Genomic DNA, 19,867 nt, shown 5'->3' on the forward strand with positions numbered 1-19,867 from the left:
AGTACTGGTTTAAACTGTATAGATCCAAGCATATTCATCAGAAACAGAATTTGGACAAATAGGAAACTTATTATACACTGCTTTACATTTTGTTTCCTTGAGTATAATAAGTCAGACAATTTGATGGTTCAGTACTTATCTGCAACTACAGGAAGCATACGAGAATATAGAACTACACAACTGACACTCATTTATTGCTAGTAGTAGTAATCCTATTACTAGATATTTCCAACCCCCTGGCAGTTGGTCACTTGATAAATATATGGATATGTGTACTATCCCATCTATCTTCCATACTAATTGTTATGACTGGTATGCCTTACTGTTTTGTACAACTGTAGAGATGCACACTGTACCTCCATTCTGATTATGTTATGTTTTAAAATTAATAAAAAATATTGTTTAAACAAATCTTTACAAAAGGTTTTAAATGCAAAAGAACATAACTGCAGCTTAACTGACTGAATATAAGTTGTGCAGAAGATGGAGAAAAAGCTACCTCCAAGGCAGGACAAACTAAAGCTGGAGGAAGAGGTGGAGATAACAGGAGGGAGGAGACTCAAAGAATACTTTGTTTGTACTGCTTCCAGAGTGGAGCAACTTAAACCTAATCATCCTCCACTGACAGGTAGGCCGGATGTAGAAATAGAGGAGTTAAAATCAACAAAATATTGTGGAAAAGATAATTCATACATGAAAATGATTATAACCTTAAAAAAATTAGGCTATTAATTGTTCATAGCATTAGCACAGACAGACAGAAAGCTGGACAAAACAATGAGGGTTTTATTCACTTACTCTTTATGAAATTTGCACAATTTGGAAAGTTTTTCCAGTTCTGTGCTGCTAAGACCTTTTTCAGAATTTTCAGACGACTGCCGAGTAGCACATTCAGTCTTCTTCCATTTTGCTTCTATATTAAGCAAAACAGAAATTACTGTTTCATTCATAAACAAAGACAACACAAACACTAATAAAGGCCAATTATATTGTCTTTTTAGTAACGCCATACACTATAAGCACAATGCCTATTGTCATTATTCCTGATATAGTTTTCAGAACCCACTGGCTGGCTGTCTCTGAATAAAGATAAAAGGTGCCTGCAAAGTCTAAAATTAACAGCGTTTTAGGATTGCTGGATTTACTAATAACTATATGCTATAGTCAAAAAAAAGTGCTTACATTTTCCTAAACAAAATGGTTTGTAAATTGTATTTGTTTGGGGGGGGAAGGGGAACGTTGTACTGTTCTTTAAATTTAACATGGTTTACAAAGATATAGAAAGAAACATTACAAAGAACAAAATATATCGCTCACCCCATTGCTCCTGAATAGAAGTCAGATTTGCTAGTAACTGCTGATGATAGATCCTTTCCAGCTGAATGAATTGCATTGCCTTGTCATCTGAATGATTGAGCAGTTAAAGATTGCATCCTTTTATTGTTCATTCTTAAACATAGAGTGCTCAAACTGTGACACCATCATCCTTTGTATACTTACTTTTAATCCCATCCAGTGGTTAGCCAAGTTAAAGCCGTTGGTTCATTTTTCATTTAAATAGATTCTTTAAAATATCTTTTAATAACAGGCCTTTCAAGGCTTAAATTAATTGTGTGCTGTAAACTATCATCCAGAAGGTTTATTGTTGCGAATATACATTATGGTTACTAACTTATCCAATGGATTTATTTTATTATACTGTATACAGATGGCTCAAGCTTAACAAGTGGCTGACACAAGATACAGTACTTAAATGTTTAATCAAAGTTAATTTGAACAAAGCAGCAGAGGCTGACAGAATACACCCTTGATTACTTACAGACCTTATTCAGTTTTAGCTAGACCACTTTTTATCAGACTCTTTTATCTGGTATGGTACTAATGGATTGGAGGAAAACTGATGTATATATAAAAAGGAATTATGATCTCAACCTGGCAATTATAAACCTGCAAGTTTGACATTTGTGGTGGGTTAGGCTAAGGGCACACTAGGCGATAGCGCCGCGATTTGACTCGCGGCGACTTTTCGCCGCGACTTTTAATCCGCAATCGCTGTGGAAACTTTGGCGCTGGCGTCTATGGGGAATCGCGAGCGTAAAAACACACGCGGCGATCTTTTTTCTATTGTCGCTCGAAATCGCCTCGCTAGGCGATTTCGAGCGACAATAGAAAAAAGATCGCCGCGTGTGTTTTTACGCTGGCGATTTGACGCGATTCCCCATAGACGCCAGCGCCAAAGTTTCCACAGCGATTGCGGATTAAAAGTCGCGGCGAAAAGTCGCCGCGAGTCAAATCGCGGCGCTATCGCCTAGTGTGCCCTTAGCCTTAGCTATTTGAAAGCTTGTTAAAGGATCACATTTAAGAGAAGATTAATATTATAACCAATAATCAGCATAGAGGACAGATTGTGTAAGGGCTAAACAGAGCAATTTGGTACAACGAAACCCAGGCGACCAGTCGAAGGCATCTAATATAGTGGAAGTGATAGAAAAATCGCAGATACAAACTACATGTATCCAACACAACACGATGTTGCTACTTCATTCGACAGTCGTGTTGTTTGTAGTTTGTATCTGCAATGTTTCTATCACTTACATTATATTTGGCGCCGACTGATCGCCTGCGTTTCATCGTAGCTGTGCGACACATCGTACCAAATGGATCCCTGAAGTTCAGCCCTTAAACTGCTGTCAACAGTACATTCTCTGCTTGGAGTAGGTTTTGTAGTGGGTACCGCACAGCTCTGTATTAGATGCCCTTTTATTAAATTTGTTAATGAATTACTTGGGGGACTCTGGCACTTTAGGCAGCTAACTGGAACAGAAAATTCAGTGTTAATAAAAGGTTATGCACATGGTATTTAAACATTTGGAAGTCACGTATACCCTTAATTAACTAAGTTAGGAAAATCCTTGTGGCCCTCTTATAAAGCACTGGTTTTTCAGATAATGGATATTTCCATAATTTGGATCCTCATACCTTAAATCTACTAGAAAATCATTTAAACATTAAATAAACCCACTAGGCTGGTTTTGCTTCCAATAAGGACTAGTTATATCTTAGTTTTCATCAAGTACAAGGTAAAGAAAAAGAAAATAACCTTTAAACAGTTGGATTATTTGGATAAAATGGAGTCTATGGGAAATCGCACTTCCGTAATTTAGAGCTTTCTGGATAATGGGTTTCTGGATAACGAATCCCATACCTGTACATTACATAATTATATTATATATTAACATTAGAAAAATCATGAGCTGAAATTTTTTTTTTTGTGTTGTTTTAGCTTGCAGTTTAGATTTGCAATTGTCTCAGGGAAGCAAACCCCAACTGTCAATTTTGCTTCCCACTGCCTTCCTATTGTAACAGAACTGTAAAATAATCCGACAATGAATTATTAATTCAGAGCAAATGCATAAAAAAGTATCTATTGTCAAGTAACCAGAATTTACGCTGCACTGGCAGTATTTTTCTGTGTATTTATGAAAAGTATATTGACTCTTGCTCATCTTAATGCAAAAAGGATACAGTCTTCCTCCTGAAAGTAAGTCTCAGCAATCTGTACAGAAAATGTAAAAAAAAGTGTTAATAAAGCTAGGGCATTCCTATTTCTGTTTTATTGCCAATAACTACTGCACACTTCATTTTCCCATAAATGATTAAAGGGATACTGTCATGGGAAAGTTTTTTTTTTTCCAAAATGCATCAGTTAATAGTGCTGCTCCAGCAGAATTCTGCACTGAAATTCGTTTCTCAAAAGAGCAAACAATTATATTTAATTTTGAAATCTGACATGGGTCTAGACATATTGTCAATCGCCAGCTGCCCCCAGTCATGTGACTTGTGCTCTGATAAACTTCAGTCACTCTTTACTGGAAGTTGGAGTGATATCACCCCCTCCCTTTCCCCCCCAGCAGCCGAACAACAGAACAACTCTCTTCCACACCTTTGTATAATTGAAAAGTACAGCTTCAGACTGAGCACAGGTACAAGGAGATCAAGTTGAAGTTGAAATATGAACTTGCATTTTTCTCTTCTGTGGCATGCAGCAGTACATAAGTTCTCATGTGGCTGTCTGGTAATACCATTGGGATGCAAATGCTAAGTGCTGTGTCATTTTAAAAATTGTAATTCCTTATGTTAGTGTGCCTTCAGTATATAAGAACCTTGTAGAGGTTGAAAGAGAGTGTTAAATGCTTCTCAGACATGGACTATGAAGTTACTAGGGCTTAAATAACAACCAGGCAGAAATGTGGACGTCAAAATAGAGGGTGAGTAGTAGAGGATAAAAAGAACAAAAAAGAAGTCTTTCATGCAATTTATTTGATTACCATGGATTAAATAACCCTGATAAACACCTACTAGCATTTGGAAATAGCCAATTAGAAGGATAATCAATCAAAAACCAAATTTAAAAATGAAGGCCAATTTAATAGTTGCTAAGGAATGGTCTTATATTATATTAAAAGTTATTTAAATTTATTTAAAGGTGCAATTCTTGAAAAATATACTGAAAGACCTAAAATATTATAATATTTTAAAGTGTGATATTAAAAAGCAAAGAGATCATACTATACTGTCAAACATTTAGGAACTTAAACCTGAACAAGAGAAATAACAAACAACTCTTTCATCATTTTTTTATGGTAGCAATTTTGTAATCAGCAATTACCCGCAACAAACAAAGATGAAATAACTAGGAAAACAAGGCAGTTCCAAACATCATCTATGGACAAAATGTGAATATCTGATTTCAATGTCCTATTATCAGGCTTATGTGATGGGACAAGGACAGAAAAAATATTTATATTATTTTTACCACAGGCTGCAAAGTTCAGCAAAACTGGCAATTTTATAAAAACATATGGGTAAGTTCATATGTAATAATAAACAGTGATGGGCGAATCTGACCTGTTTTGCTGTGCCTAAAATTTACCGAAACACAATGAAGTCTATAGACGACAAAATGTTTTTTGACGTGCGACAAATTGCACAACAAATTTGTGACGCGCGACAATTGTCTTCATCCATTATAGTCTATGGCCTTCATTTTCGCAGCTAAACTTGCCAAAAATTTTCGCTCATCACTGATAATATAAACATAACAGGTCTTGCAGTTTTGCACATAATGGTTATGTTTTCAGTTTGTGTAACTAGCATGGCCAGCATTAATGTTAGCATGTTAGCATTAATACAGGCTATTTTTAGCATACTGACCGAATTACATTTATAGGTAGGGATATTATTTAAAGCTGACTGGAGGAGAACAGGAAGCTGAAGTTAATTTGAAACACATTCAGGGATTAAAGCTACAATATGGTCATTGTAGCTTGGACATCACTCAGTGATGTCACTCCTGATGCATGAATACGTTAGGATATGTGCAACAAAAACTCTGTGATACAATAAAGCAGACACTTGTTACACAGAAGATTTACCAATCAATTCTAAGTTGAATGAGATTACTGAATGGAAGACTGGGCTGAGTTAGCAGAGAGAACATACGTCAAAGCAAGTTTTTTGGGAAAAGGTGGGGAACCTCTTTGCCAGGTAAAAAAAGGCTTTTTCTGGAGATTAGTCACCCAAAGAAGAGGAGATTTGTTGCTGGGTTACTAATCTCCCCGGAATCTTAGCGTTCACCACCCTTATGGTGGTATTTTATTACAGAAGCACTTCATTAAGGAGGGTTTGATTTCCATTTCAAAAATGTTACAAAGTTACACCAAGTAAGACATACAAGTATGGGCTACCTGATGAAGGCACATTGGCAGCATTTTAGCATCCTCTGTACACTCATTTTCCTCTTGGATAATGGAGATCAGTGTATTTTTAAGCAGACTTTCCTTGCTTTCTTCAGGAATAGGATTATGAGTGTCTAATTCATGAGAAGGTTCCATGGATTTGCTTTCTTGTGAAATCTCTACATCAGATGATGAAAATCCTGTGGGAAAACAGTTTCATCAGATTTAGCTATGCATGAGATATATACAACAACAGTAAAACACAAAGAAGCAAATAAATTACAAAATGGATCACACAGAACAAATCAAGACGGGGTCAGATTGCTCTACCAGTGGAATCTTACAATATAAGATGTATATTTCTCTAACTGTTTGTAAAATTGAACTATCATGGGTAATGCTGCCTAGAAAGACTAGTGAGAGTAGGAGCAAACTAAAGGGATAAGAATCCTGGTTGAACTTTTAGCTTGGTTCTCCTTTAAATTATTAACAAAACTGCATTTATATATGTATATATGCATAAGAATATATAATATATAAACAGCTAGTTACTACAAAAACTTTTTTAAAACACACCGGCAAAGCAACAATATTATTATATCATGAGGTTACAGTTGAACATGCAGCAATTAAATAAGTCACTCTGACTTTATGTTGGGCCCATTCAGTTGGTTCCATTAATCACAAAAAAGTGGTTAATCCTACAATCATTTGAGCTATTCACCTGCTGTAATGGTAAAATGGAATGTTCGGGCACCATGATCAGACTAAACAGATTATTAATATAAGGACACTTCCATTTAAAGTAATACAGATTAATTTCTTGTAATGATAGAGAATGTATCAGCATCACTAACAAATCACTGCAATGTATTTTTTTTTTTTTTGTAAGGAGTTCCCCCCTCCAAACTCATCTCCACATACAAGTTACTTACAAGTCCACCACTACAATAAAGGATCACTTAATAGATGTTGCAAAGTTTGCAACAGGTCTAGTCACCTATGCTAACCAATCATTAGTATAGCATTAAGTAAGCATCTGTTTTTAAAAAAAATCAGTTGCTATAGGTTTTTGCACCTGTTCAAAATGACAAATTTGCATGCACAGATTTAACAGGTTGCCAGTTGTGCAAAAAATTTAATAAGCAAATGAGTATTCTGATTTTAATATTCAGCTGATACCAAAATGATATCTGCAATGCTATTCTAACTTATATATAATCACTTGAATTTTAATAACATTAACAAACTCATTCCCCTTACCTGTTGCTGTGCTGTTACAATTCTTTTTACTTCTGTTGCATCGTTTGTTATTAATTCGTTTCCCACTTGTGCCGGTGGCATCCTTGCATGTAAGGGCAGCTGTAGATAGGCTTTCCCCAGTTGTGTGAATGCCATCTTCACAGCCTTTCTTGCAGCTGAGTTGCCCACACATTAGATTACAATTTTCGTTATTATTGAGACTATCCTGAGCGTCTCTCCCTTCAAGTGTTATTTCTTCTTTTTGAGTAAAAGTTTCATCCTTTCCACTATCTACTTTGTTCTCATTCTCATCAGGGTAACACACTTCATCCTGAACCTTAAGGTTTTCCTCTGCACTGGACTGCAGGTGATCCAGTGAGGTTTCCTCAGTGTTCATTGTGCTAGATTCACTACTGATTCAGAACAATGTCTGTCAGTCCTAAAAACCAAAGGGAAGCTTTTCACAATTAGCCAGTACTGACCAACATCAAAACTTATTTACAGAGGTATAACTTAAAAAGGATGTTGCTACAACAACATAGACAAGGATGTGGTGTCACCTGAGGTCTGCCAAATTTAGAAATGTACTCTTTACACTTTTGAAGAAAGCAGATTTTCCTATGTCAGAATAAGGACTACAGAAGAGATGGAATACCCGAGGCCACAGCTCTATATAAACAAGAGTCCTTTTCCAACACAAATAATTTTAGAACTTTATTTTCATTATATTCTTAACTGATCCAGGCATTTGAGCACCCATGTCCATTTATAGGGATAGTAATCTCAGATTTCTTCGAATTGAACTCTGTTTAGTTTGTAAATTAGTAGGGAATGCAAGCTGTTCTGATGTCTTATCAAGAAAAACAATGGGTGATAAACAGTATTATCAACAGGACCCTGTTATCTGGCTTGGCTCCTTGTGATGCTATGTAACCCCTATTACACTGGAGAAGAGAGGGGTAACACATTTTTTGGGACACCAGTGGTGAAACAATTCACAAACTTATTTCCCCAAGCTGAGTCAGTGTATTTTCTTTCAAAGAGGAGCATCAGCTAAGGAACAAAAGCAAGCTAATTCCCTACCGAGTGCCTAAGAAATTGAACCACCCCCCAAGTAGAGTGAGATATCGAGAGATATTTATTTATATTTATTGAAACATTTTTTTTTACATGGTCATCATATGTAAAGTTAAATACGGTACAATGTATTTCATTGTGATTTAGTTTATTTGAAAGGTTTATTAACCAGAATTTTCCAAACTTGTTATCTTGACTCAGTACACATTACTATAGCCTTAATTTAACCTGTAGGGATTGGAGAGAAATGAATTGGTAAATTGACTGTTTTTCATATTTGCACCAAAATTAAGAAGTGGTCACAAAGGTTTAACTCACCATGTATAGGAAGAGGTTCAGGTGCACCACCCTGAACCTTCAGCTAAGGGAGCGGATCCAATACCGCATATTGGTATTGGTATCTCCATATGGGTATATTGTTCTCCATATTTAAAAGTAAAAGTGAAATGCATTTACTCTATTAGCAAAAATAATGGTAGTTGACCTCAGGCATTTAAGGCTAATGTTACATGAGGGGCAGCCCCTGTAGACACAGAAGGTACATAAAAGTTCTCACCTTTATTGGATTTTCTGGTGCATACATTATATAGAGCCAAGAAAGCGAATCCAAATAAAAAATCATTGTAGTAAAGAGAACCTCTCCTTACGTGCCATCCTGAAAACCCTCAGCATTCTAACAGGATTTCCACAGAGAAGGCAGAATCCACCCAAAAAATGGCCATAAGAAGTGACATTCACGGTTTTGTGTGCACCCCATAAAGTTAAATGTTATGGCAGCCCAAATACTAAAGTCACTTCCCCGAATCTGACTATCCCTGATATTTCATAATCCCTGCATGAAACACATGTACATCTCTCATGTATACCATGTCTTAATGCACCCTCCCATTTCCTTCCTGAACATATATTTAAAGGTGCCTGGATGTGGTAGAATGCTTTAAAGTGGAATATACTGCTGATAGGAGATAGAAAGTATGCTTAATATGTGTACATAAGATGGGGTATGAACCATGCTGTATGTGGCACTGGGTGTATGAAATGTGCTCTATATAGCAGTTCTGTCCTACGTAGAGCCCTTCAAGGATTATTTACGCCCATCATTCTACACAGACATCTTTTAAAGAATATTAAATTTGAATGTAATCCAATCCTCAAACATTTAGGGGCAGATTTATCACGGGTCGAATTTCGAGGGTTAAAAAACCCAATAAAAATGTAGAAAAGTGCTGGGGAAGGTCCCCATAAGCTAACATTGGACTTCTGTAGCTTTAATTTGGCGAAGTATGAAGTCAACGTTTTTTTTAAATCATTTGATTAGATCGAATTTGTCCAGTTCGATGGTCGAAGTACCCAAAAAATTACTTCAAAAATTCGAATATTTGTGATTCGAACTATTCACTTGAGCTTAGTAAATCTGCCCCATAATGTATCAAATAAATCAGCCTACTACACTACAAAAAAATGTTTGAAAGCTATGTGCTTTAAAAAATACTGTCATGGGAAAACTCATCAGTTAAAGTGATACGGACACTAAAAAACTACTTTTAAAAATATAAATGTACATTAAAAGTTACCTATAGGTCATGTTGATCGTTTTTTGCCGAGAGTTTTGTTTTTGTAAGTAATTATTAGTTGAAGTTTCTAAACCTGTTTTGCCAACCTGACTGTCCCATCTCAGCCTGTTAGTTTCTAATGCTAACGGACTCCTTCTGCACAAATATGGCAGCCCCCTCATACAGGAACATGGTGCATCAGACAGGTAATGTAAAAGCATTGTGCAAATACTTTGTGGCAAAGTTATAAGTAGCTTTCAAAGGCAATATTATGATACATTTAAAAATTGACAAGGAAGAAAGGCAGTCCTTTAGGTTTAAATGTTACCTTGTGGAGGATAGGAGGCGTGAATTACTGTTGCCAATTATTCAAAAAAAAAGAAAAAGATAAGAGCCCCCGTGCTCTCAAATGAATTAACTAACTTATCTAAATTATATAGTGAACCAATGAGTCGATAATTATAAAGTGCTTGTGCTAATAAAAAAGATTTGCTTGATTGATTAAAGCCTTTTGATAGGCTTTAAATAGATAACAAAACAACAAGTTCAGAGAAGCATAAAGTTGCTTTTTCTGTGTATTAAAATTTTGCCTTGACAAAGCTTTTTAGCGAAACGCGTTGGCAGAGCCTCTCTTCACAATAATATTTTTATTTTATTTAATGGTTGCTTAGATTCTAACTACCATTTCGATTACCTTGAAATTTTTTTTAAAAAATAATCTTTTTTAACTGAATTTGGGTACTCATAGTCTGGTCCAGGGAACCGCATTCAATTTCTTCATTCTCTGTTGTTCATATGGCACTGGTGGATTTGTGGTTTTTTAGATTTTAGCTCTTCAAGAGATAGGGCATGTAATATAAGAGACCACAGTCCTCAGTGTACTACTTTCTCCCCGTGTGGGGTCCCAGGGCTTAGAAAATAATAGGCAGCAGTTTCTTTGGGACTTCTCCACCTCTACACTATTTTCCTTTTCCTACTCAAACTTCCTTGAATGTTGGTCCTGGTTCCTTTTTTTGTAAAACTATATTATTAATGAATTACCTTGTAATTTTATAATGCACTAGCACTTGCATAAATTAATTATTTTGAACCATACCCAGTCGGCAACTGAGTAACGGTTGAGCACTTGCACTTTATAATTTATTGGAATCTTGAATCTATTGCTTATAGATTAAGTACATAAATCAACAAGTTGGCACTGGCTATTTTTAATACACAGAAAAAGCAACTTTATGCTTCTCTGAACTTGTTGTTTTGTTATCTATTTAAAAGCCTATCAAAAGGCTTTAATCAATCAAGCAAATCTTTTTTATTAGCACAAGCACTTTATAATTATCGACTCATTGGTTCACTATACAATTTAGATAAGTTAGTTAATTCATTTGAGAGTACGGGGGCTCTTACTATCTTTTTCTTTTTTTTTTAAACATTTAAAAATTGATTAATTTCTGGTGTCAGTATCTCTTCCAACCTTCCAACATTTTGGCAATAGAAAGAGGGACAAAAAGATTTGTCATGCGAAGTACAGTGAATTTTCTAGCCATGCCTCCCTAATTACCATGGTTGTTTAGCAAAATTTGGCAGGTTATGAAGGTTGTGATGTGTTTTTTATGTGTTATTACCGTTCAGTTTTGCTAAAGCTGGCCATAGACGCAAAGATCAGATTTTCGGACCGTGTGTGAAGAGTCCCAACATTTTTTGTGCAGCGGAGATCGGTCATTTGGTCGATCGGACAGGTTAAAAGATTTCTGTTGGCTGTGGGTAATATCTCTGCATGTATTGCCGATCGTACAATTTTCAGAGGGAGAGTGTCACCAGCTTTTGTCAGACATAACTTTCGTACGATTGCTGTCAGGGGCAGAACATCGGCTGATCTATTCTTTTGTACTTTATTTGATCTCAATGGTTAATGGCAGGTCGGGAGATGGGGAAGTCCGATCGTATGATCATTCATTCGATCGGATCTTTGCGTCTATGGCCAGCTTAAAGAAGGTGAATTGCCCTTTAAGCTGCAAGTCACAGTTTCCCCAAGAGACCTGATTATTTTAAATTGTAAATTGTTTCTTTACTTATCTTATCTTTAATTATCTTAAATTGTCACAAAAGTATCTAAGTGCACCTGCCACGTATTCTGGGCTCCCTGCCAAAAGCCAATTACGTTTTAGAAACTTTGTATCTTTTTCTGGCTGTTCAGTGCAGGAGATTAAAGAGAAAGTCTGGACATTTCAGTAACAATCCAAGACTGTAGGTTGAGCTGTCAAAATCGGGACTCTCCTGCAAAAAACAGGACAGTTGGGAGGTATGAGTTAATAGTACTCCTCACACACAGACGCTGAAATCTGTACAAAAGCAAATATGTTTACTCCTTAAAACCATATATGTTTGGAAAGTAAACATTTGCACAAATCCAAGATGCATAGCCATTTCTTTCTTATCCAAACTACAGAGTCAGTAAGTTTTCCTAAATGAATGCTTTTTTTGAAATATCTGAAAATGGCCTCAAAGCTTGAACTTTGCATCATTGTATCTCCCACGTTATGAGGTTCCAAGGTCAAACATCCTAAATATCAATGCCAGCAGTCCAGTATGCATAGGATCACCAAACTATCTGGCACATAGAGACATGTACATTGAACATACAAATTTCAATGAATATTCAGACTACTAAAAATATACTGCCTATGTGTGGTAAAAGTGACAAAAAAGTAAGTTAACCTCAGAAACCCATATATTTCAGAAAGTACACAATCTGCCAAATCCAAAACTATGGGGTATTTTTATCAAAGAGTGAAGTTTGCCTGTAATCTCCCGACGAAGATCACTGTGAGGGATCGAAACGTTGAGTGGAATAAGTACATTCTGTTTGCATCTAAAATGATCCCGTGAGTGTGGCTTCTAGTACAAAGCACCTGGGTCACTAAGTAAACGGAGTGCACCTTTGGAACTGATTATATATCTATATATATATATATATATATATATATATATATATATATATATATATATATATATATATATATATATATATATATATATATATATATATTCACACATACAAAATTGAAAATGCCCCAGCACACTTATAAGCACACCAAGCGAAGGTCTTGGTGCACGTTCCTGTTGGAGACCCCGTCTTGTCCCCACTTGATATACAAGGAAAAAAGGAATGGAGCGGCACACAAATCTTTGCAAAAGTGTATGTATTAAAAATCAGCATATCAGTATTGCGACGTTTCGGGCAAGCTATATGCCCTTAATCAAGCCATATACACAACAGCATTACACAAGTGAAATTTAAAAGCAGTATACAGGAAATGACCACATAATTAGCATATTGATTGATCCACCATCCATCACTAAACTGATCTGACCCTGCAGTGGATACTCAAAGAGAGAGTTCATTACTCTGAACAGCAAATGGAGTTCTTTCTACAGGCACTGGAGATTATATTGAGCTTTCAGGGATAATTTTTTCACTTTCAGGGATAATTTTTACCACCAGCTATGTGGAACCACGATTGGATCTTATTTCACCTCGTCGTATGACAATGCCTTTATGGCAAGGCTTGAAGAACTGTACATGAGTATATATTTTCTCCAGTGCTTTGTACCTCAAATCAATCCTTGATAACTTTCCCGAACCTATGTTTACTTTGCCCTTCTATATGTGTCTGTATGTTATCTACCCATTTAAATTGTAAGCTCTGTGAAGCAAGGATTCCTTCCTACTGTGTTTACCATGTGACACTTAATCGCTGTATGTTTATACTTATTTACTTACTATTATTTATTATAATATTGTCTTCCCTGTGTGCACTTTTCTATATTGTAAAATTGAACAGTGCTGCATATCTATTAGCACTTTATAAATAAATCTAAATGCATTAGCTTATTGGTTTTGTTATAGTCTGCCTGTTTGATTGAACATTACATGCTATTTTTTTTTTTACATTTAAATACAAAAGATGAAAGGATTGTGTTTGATGTAAACATCCCTTTATTACCAAAATAACTGAGGAATCAATGGTTCCTTTATAGTCTTATAAAACCTAAAAGACTTTTTTTTGCAATATATGCAAAAAAAGTGCTTTTTCAAATGTCATTACATGGTATACCCAAAAAGAACACCAACACCGTAAGGAAGCGATTCAAATAATCAGGATATTTTTTCTTTATGTTTTCGGTACTGCATAAAACTGAGAATTTTGGGAAAAAAATGTATTCCCCAGAAAACAAGTTTTGAGGTGTATGAGAACACAATGTGGCTTATAAAGAAGCCAATATCCCTGTAAATTATATATGGCTGCAAAAGGACACCCACTGCCTAATCTTTATAAGATTTCATTATGATGTTTTACCCAAACGAGTGTAACCAGCTAACAACAATGAATTAAGCTAAAGGCACACAGAGGGTTGGCTCTGCTGCCCTTAGTCTGTAGTTTTTTTGCAGGCTGAGAGAAGTGGATCCATTCCCTGCCTCTGCTCAGTTTATATACACTGAATATTACATCTCTGTGTGCAGGTAAATGGAGTGGAGATCAGCCCAAAAAAAAAAAACAGGCATTTTCGCCTAACTGCACTCAAGTAGAAGCTGTACTTTGCATTGCAGATACATGGACATGCTAAAGGGCATGGATCCGCTTCTCTCAGCCTGCAAAAAAAAAAAAGCAGGCTCAGAGAAGCGGAGCCAGCGCTCCATGTGCCCTCTGCCTTACTACCCTTTATTGTCATAAACAGATTGCATCATTTTACGGACATCTATATTTAGTATTTTACCAAAAGTGAGAAAGAAGAAAATACATCCCAAAAACAATATTCAAAGCATAAAATAATAACAAAACTTTTTATTGCCTATTAAAAGGCAGAGGTGTGAAACCCAAACTTCACTCTAAATGACCTTCATCATGGTGTTCACAGTCTAAAATACTAGAATTTCCTATATTTAAATTGCATTTTTTTGCCCTTTAAGCATTAATAAATGAACCACTTATTAAATGTGCAGCTTGCCAAGAAGATAAGTGCAGCAATTTAAACACCAATGAACTGATGATGTGCACTTGTAGATTAAAGAAGTACAACTTAAAACCACTGCTTGCGCGAAGTCACTCATCTTCATAGAGTGGTTTGAAACTATCATAATACCAACACAGAAAGACTGAACACTCAAGTGGGCATTCTTCTTATTCAGCAGAATTAAAGGAGAATGAAAGGTTTCAGTAATGAGATTAAACGATTAACCTCATACATGCCTCATGGTCTGCTATATTTGCACTTTTCTAATCCAATCATTATTAAAGTTAAGCGTCTCTTAAATTCCCTCTTTCTTTGGGAGCTTGCGGGCGCCATTTTAAAAATCACTGACGTAATTTCCCTGTGGCTCCTCCACATTGAACAAGTGCAAATTTTTTTCCCTTCACTTGACCCCGCAGCGTCATCATCAGAGCTGCTGCGCAACACATAGACAGCATGAAGGTCATTACCATAGCCATCTGACCACCAATTCTTACCTGCCATTATTTATAAATCAATGGCTTGTGCACATTAAAGCAGAAAACCTTCCTCGACTTCACTGAATCCTTCCCTCCTTATCCTCTTTCTCCTGACATTTTTATTTGTTTCCACTCACTTTTCCCTGGAATATTCCAATACAAAAATTAGGCTTGTGCAGTTTAGGCAGCAGCAGCACATGCCCAAATGATGGGCGGACAACACCCCCCTCTGCATCCCTTTGCCACGTCTATCTGTCTCTCTTCCAGCTACTAGAGAGGCACATATGAAGCAGCCCAAAAACTTTCTGCCATGCTGACACTAAGAACTAGCTGCCTCTGGAAATGGAAACCTTACTCTCCCCCCCCCCTCCATTGTCCCTCTTCTCACTAACCCCCTTTCCCAGTATGGGAGCCATCCGATTGGACAATAAGTGGACAGGGCTAACGGGATCAAGCATTTCTGCACATACCTGCTCAATAAGCAAATGCAGAAAGAAAAAAAAGTCAAGGAGCTCTCTGCTGTGCAGTGCGCATGTCTTTGCCCTAGGAAATCTCTGTTCAGGGAGGAAAGGACATGACATGACTTTGCCATTGCATAGGCAAACTAAGCAACAGGATGCTGAGCTAGGGGAATAAGGCTGAGATTTTTAAATAATGTTGTTTTGAGACTTTCCGTCTCCTTTAAAGGAAAGCTGTTTTATGTGAACTACACAATTAAAAAGTAAAAATTGGCCTAAAGCATGAAAATTAGCCTTTTCACCAAATTTAGCAAATCATACCACAAAAGAGAAAAAGTCAGGTGACAGCTACTGCTATTGTTTCAGCCTAGATGCTGGGAAATATCTCGGAACAATAGCTTGCATTTAGCTAAAGGCACAACACTAATTTTCTCCATTAATAGAAAATCACCTGGTCCATCTTTGACTTTAAAGGGAATATGCCAGGTGTGCCATTAGCCTTAATGGGGAAGCATTATCAGCAATTAAAAGTGTAATTTACCTAGATCTTTACCTTGTTAAAAATGTGCTCAGATCCTGTGTATAGAAATCCTGCCATAAAGCAAGATAGAGCATTGTTTTCAGCTATGTTTTCAGCTATAGCTAAATACTTTAATATTGAAAACAAAATTGCATTAAAATACAGTTAAGCACCCTCCCAGTCACTGGACTCCTCTGTGTATGATACTGAAAACTTTATTAACTTGCGGTTTGCTATATAAAAGAATGTTTTTGCATTACTTGCTGAAACCCAGTTTTTTCCAAACGAGTGCAAATTCTGTGGTTTCTGGGCTTTACTTAAATATGCATATTATTAGCACTTTCATTTGCTAGTTAAACTTATTTTAGTACAATAGGCGCTATTATATTTCAAGGTTATCACATTTTTATATATCACTACCAAAGAAATAACATAACTTACCATGTTGTCAAACTTCAAGTGAAAGTCCAATTGCATCTTAATAAAAAGGGAAGTCAGCAGTCAAATAAATAGGAAACAGGATACCGCAGATCAATCTGTAACACAAACATAATGACAGATTTTTATTGCTGTTAAACAGCTTAAGTTTAATATAGTCCACCTGAAGGAAAGGGTGAAACATCCCCAATAGTACAAAAGACAAAAAGTCTTTGCCAGACCTGTAGGAACACTACTGCTACTATTATGCATAATGCTTTGGGAAGGCCTCGCTATAGCTTCCTAAAATATCAACAGATGTCATTCGGGCAAGCATACAGGCAGTAATCTTCCTACCAAGGGATATGCTTACCGTCACAGATTTAGTTATGCCATGAGCGAATTTAAAAAACAAAAATGTGTAAGTATGATGGACTCTTTAAAGGAATTGTTCAGTATAAAAATAAAATCTGGGTAAATGGATAGGATGTGCAAAATAAAAAAAAATTCTAATACAGTTAGTTAGCCAAAAATGTAATGTATAAAGTCTGGAGTGACTGGATGTCTAACATAATAGCCAGAACACTACTTCCTGCTTTTCAGCTCTCTTGGTTTCCACTGACTGGTTACCCTGGTGATCAAGCAGTAACCAAACAGTGACTTGAGGGGGGGGCATAACTGTTGCTTTTGAATCTGAGCTGAATGCGGAGGATCAATTGCAAACTCACTGAACAGTTATGTCCCATGTGGTCCCCATAAAGTTGCTGACTAACTTGGAGTTAGAGAGCTGAAAAGCAGCTTTTATACATTACTCCAGCCTTTATACATTACATTTTTGCCTAACTAACTATGTAAGAAACATTTTTTATTTTGCACAGCCTCTCTATTTATCCAGTTTTTGTTTTTACACTGAACTGTTCCTTTAAGAAACAAAAACCCACCTGAAAACAAATGAATTTAATATGTATATTCTAAATGCGCACAGTCATATTCAGAGTCCAGACACACAACAGAACACATTAATCTGCTGTTGGGACTATAATACTGTTACACAATAGTCGTGGCTAAACACTAGTGATGCTAGACCCGCCCTCCTTCCACCAGTGGCCGCCCGACTTCCGGCTTACATTTATAGACCCATGCCGCCTCGTCAATCACTTCACAAAAGGGGCAGGGCGATCAGGCGCACGTCGATAAAAAAGGAAGCTGGAAGTCAGCAGCCAGCAGTGCAAGGTGGCGGGCGGGTATTGGGCAGACCTGCACATCACTAGTAAACACAGCTAGTCTGTCAAGTTAAAATATTGTTCAAAATGCAGTGATCAACCCAATAACAAATATTTTCAGTAAGTACAGATTTGATATAGTAAAACATTTTCTATGGATCAGTATCCATTAATATATGTTTGAGATGCATTTTCTTCATAAATAAGTCAAGATCTTATAGATCACCATAGACGATAAGATTTTCCTTTCCTTAACGACCGATTTTTGTGCGATCCAACAAATCCGTCAAATTATTGTGAGGTTAGTGGGCACCGAACGATCGTGAATCTAATGATATTTCGTCCAACATTGGTCAGAGAATCGATCGGGCAGTTTAGAAGATTTTCATAGTTCACGTTAAAATCTATCCTTTGTTCAATTGTTTGCAGGGCCAAGCAGGCAGCTACCCATAGTTTCTCTAGCTTCAACTAGACAATATTTTTTTATATTTGATTTTGAAATCTGACATGAGGCTAGACATATTGTCAATTTCCCAGATGGCGTTAACTTAAACCACCATTGGGCACTGCCACAGTTCTACAATGTTACATAATATAATGGGTTATTATAAGCAAACAAGGTAGAGAGAGTACTGTTAAAAATATAATACAAAACAAGATGACCAGGTAGTTGATTAAAATTATATCTTATAAAAGCTTTGGAACAAATCAAAGGCATATATCAAGGACCACAGGTGACTGATATGGGCCTGAAGGTTAAAATATAAATAATATTTTTCAAGCACAATGAAATGTAATATTTTGAATAATTAAATATGCAATTAGTAAATGCAAAATACTAGCTCTGTGTTCTGGCATCGATGAAAAACAGGACTGCTCTTGAAACATACGTTTGTTACAGTGTGTGATTTGGAATTCCCGACCCTAAAAAATTAAACCTAAGAAATATCTCCTGTGCAAGCAAAAAATAAAAACTGAAATAAGGCCATAAAGCTAAATAAAGAATTGTATAAATAAATAAAAGGAGAAAGGAGAAAGCCCAGGGAGAACATGACAGATGATAAGAATGATTGACTCTCCTCACATATTTTATTTATTGCACTTGGATATCACAGTGCAATTTAGGCGTATAGATACGGATTACAAGTGTGAAATTAACCTAAGGGAGAGCTAATCCCTTCCCCCAAACTGTCTTTAAAAACTGCCTACTGAACTGTATAGTAGCCTGACAATACCACTGCCATAGGGGTTTCAGGATAATGTGGGCGACAGCCCTTCAAAAGCTCCAGTATCTTTAATGGGAAAAATAAACCTATACTGTATTAAGGAATTGTTCAGTATAAAAATAAAAACCGGGTAAATAAATAGGCTGTGCAAAAAAAAAAATGTTTCTAATATAGTTAGTTAGCCAAAATGCAATCTATAAAGGCTGGAGTGACTGGATGTGTAACATAATATTCAGAACACTACTTCCTGCTTTTCAGCTCTCTTGGCTTCCACTGACTGGTTACCCTGGTTACCAAGCAGTAACTTGAGGGGGGGGGCACATGGGTCATACCTGTTGCTTTTGAATCTGAGCTGAATGCTAAAAATCAATTGCAAACTCACTGAACAGTTATGTCCCATGTGGCCCCCTTTCAAGTTGCTGACTAACTCAGAGTTATAGAGCTGAAAAGCAGGAAGTAGTGTTCTGGCTATTATGTTACACATTCAGTCACTCCAGCCTTTATACATTACATTTTTAGCTAACTAACTATATTATTTATTTTGCACAGCCTATTTATACAGTTTTTATTTTTACACTGAACTGTTCCTTTAAGAAAAGAGTTTCTTCTGTTTATCTTCTGAGTACGAGTGCTGAAAGCCGTATATTTCTTGTCCCTGCATTCTTCATATACTTCAGTAGAACAGCACATACAGTGGCCAAAACACATGCTGCTACAGAAACCTTCCCAAGCTTGTGCATTTTTTTTTCTGTAAAGGAGCACTAGCTCAGGTTAAAAATATAGCAATTCAATCAGCTGGTCGGAGTGGGGGGTTTTAAAGTATTGGCAGCCCCAATATACCAGGGTTTTCTTGTACTTTAACACAAACAATTTCAGCAATTGCTCCTCTAACTTATAAATATAAAATCCATGGCAATACCGTGC

General features: G+C 36.4%; 2 protein-coding genes across 2 annotated transcripts in view; one reads left to right on the plus strand and one right to left on the minus strand.

The window, feature by feature from the left end:
- Nucleotides 1-19,867, minus strand: part of cnst.S (consortin, connexin sorting protein S homeolog) — a 52,620-nt gene that overhangs the window by 24,789 nt on the left and 7,964 nt on the right. Inside the window, exons 2-7 of the mRNA XM_018265248.2 lie at nucleotides 16,519-16,613; nucleotides 7,002-7,419; nucleotides 5,748-5,938; nucleotides 3,526-3,556; nucleotides 1,318-1,404; nucleotides 799-913 (exon numbers count right to left, since the gene is read on the minus strand). Coding sequence (XP_018120737.1) covers nucleotides 799-913; nucleotides 1,318-1,404; nucleotides 3,526-3,556; nucleotides 5,748-5,938; nucleotides 7,002-7,377 — 800 coding nt within the window. The 5' untranslated portion in view covers nucleotides 7,378-7,419; nucleotides 16,519-16,613. The remainder of the gene's footprint in view (nucleotides 1-798; nucleotides 914-1,317; nucleotides 1,405-3,525; nucleotides 3,557-5,747; nucleotides 5,939-7,001; nucleotides 7,420-16,518; nucleotides 16,614-19,867) is intronic.
- The window catches only part of LOC121394196, a 36,172-nt gene that overhangs the window by 10,027 nt on the left and 6,278 nt on the right, over nucleotides 1-19,867 (plus strand). The window lies entirely within an intron of this gene.

This window comes from Xenopus laevis, chromosome 5S (assembly GCF_017654675.1).
Source record: "Xenopus laevis strain J_2021 chromosome 5S, Xenopus_laevis_v10.1, whole genome shotgun sequence".
In the NCBI taxonomy this organism is placed as follows: Eukaryota; Metazoa; Chordata; class Amphibia; order Anura; family Pipidae; genus Xenopus; species Xenopus laevis.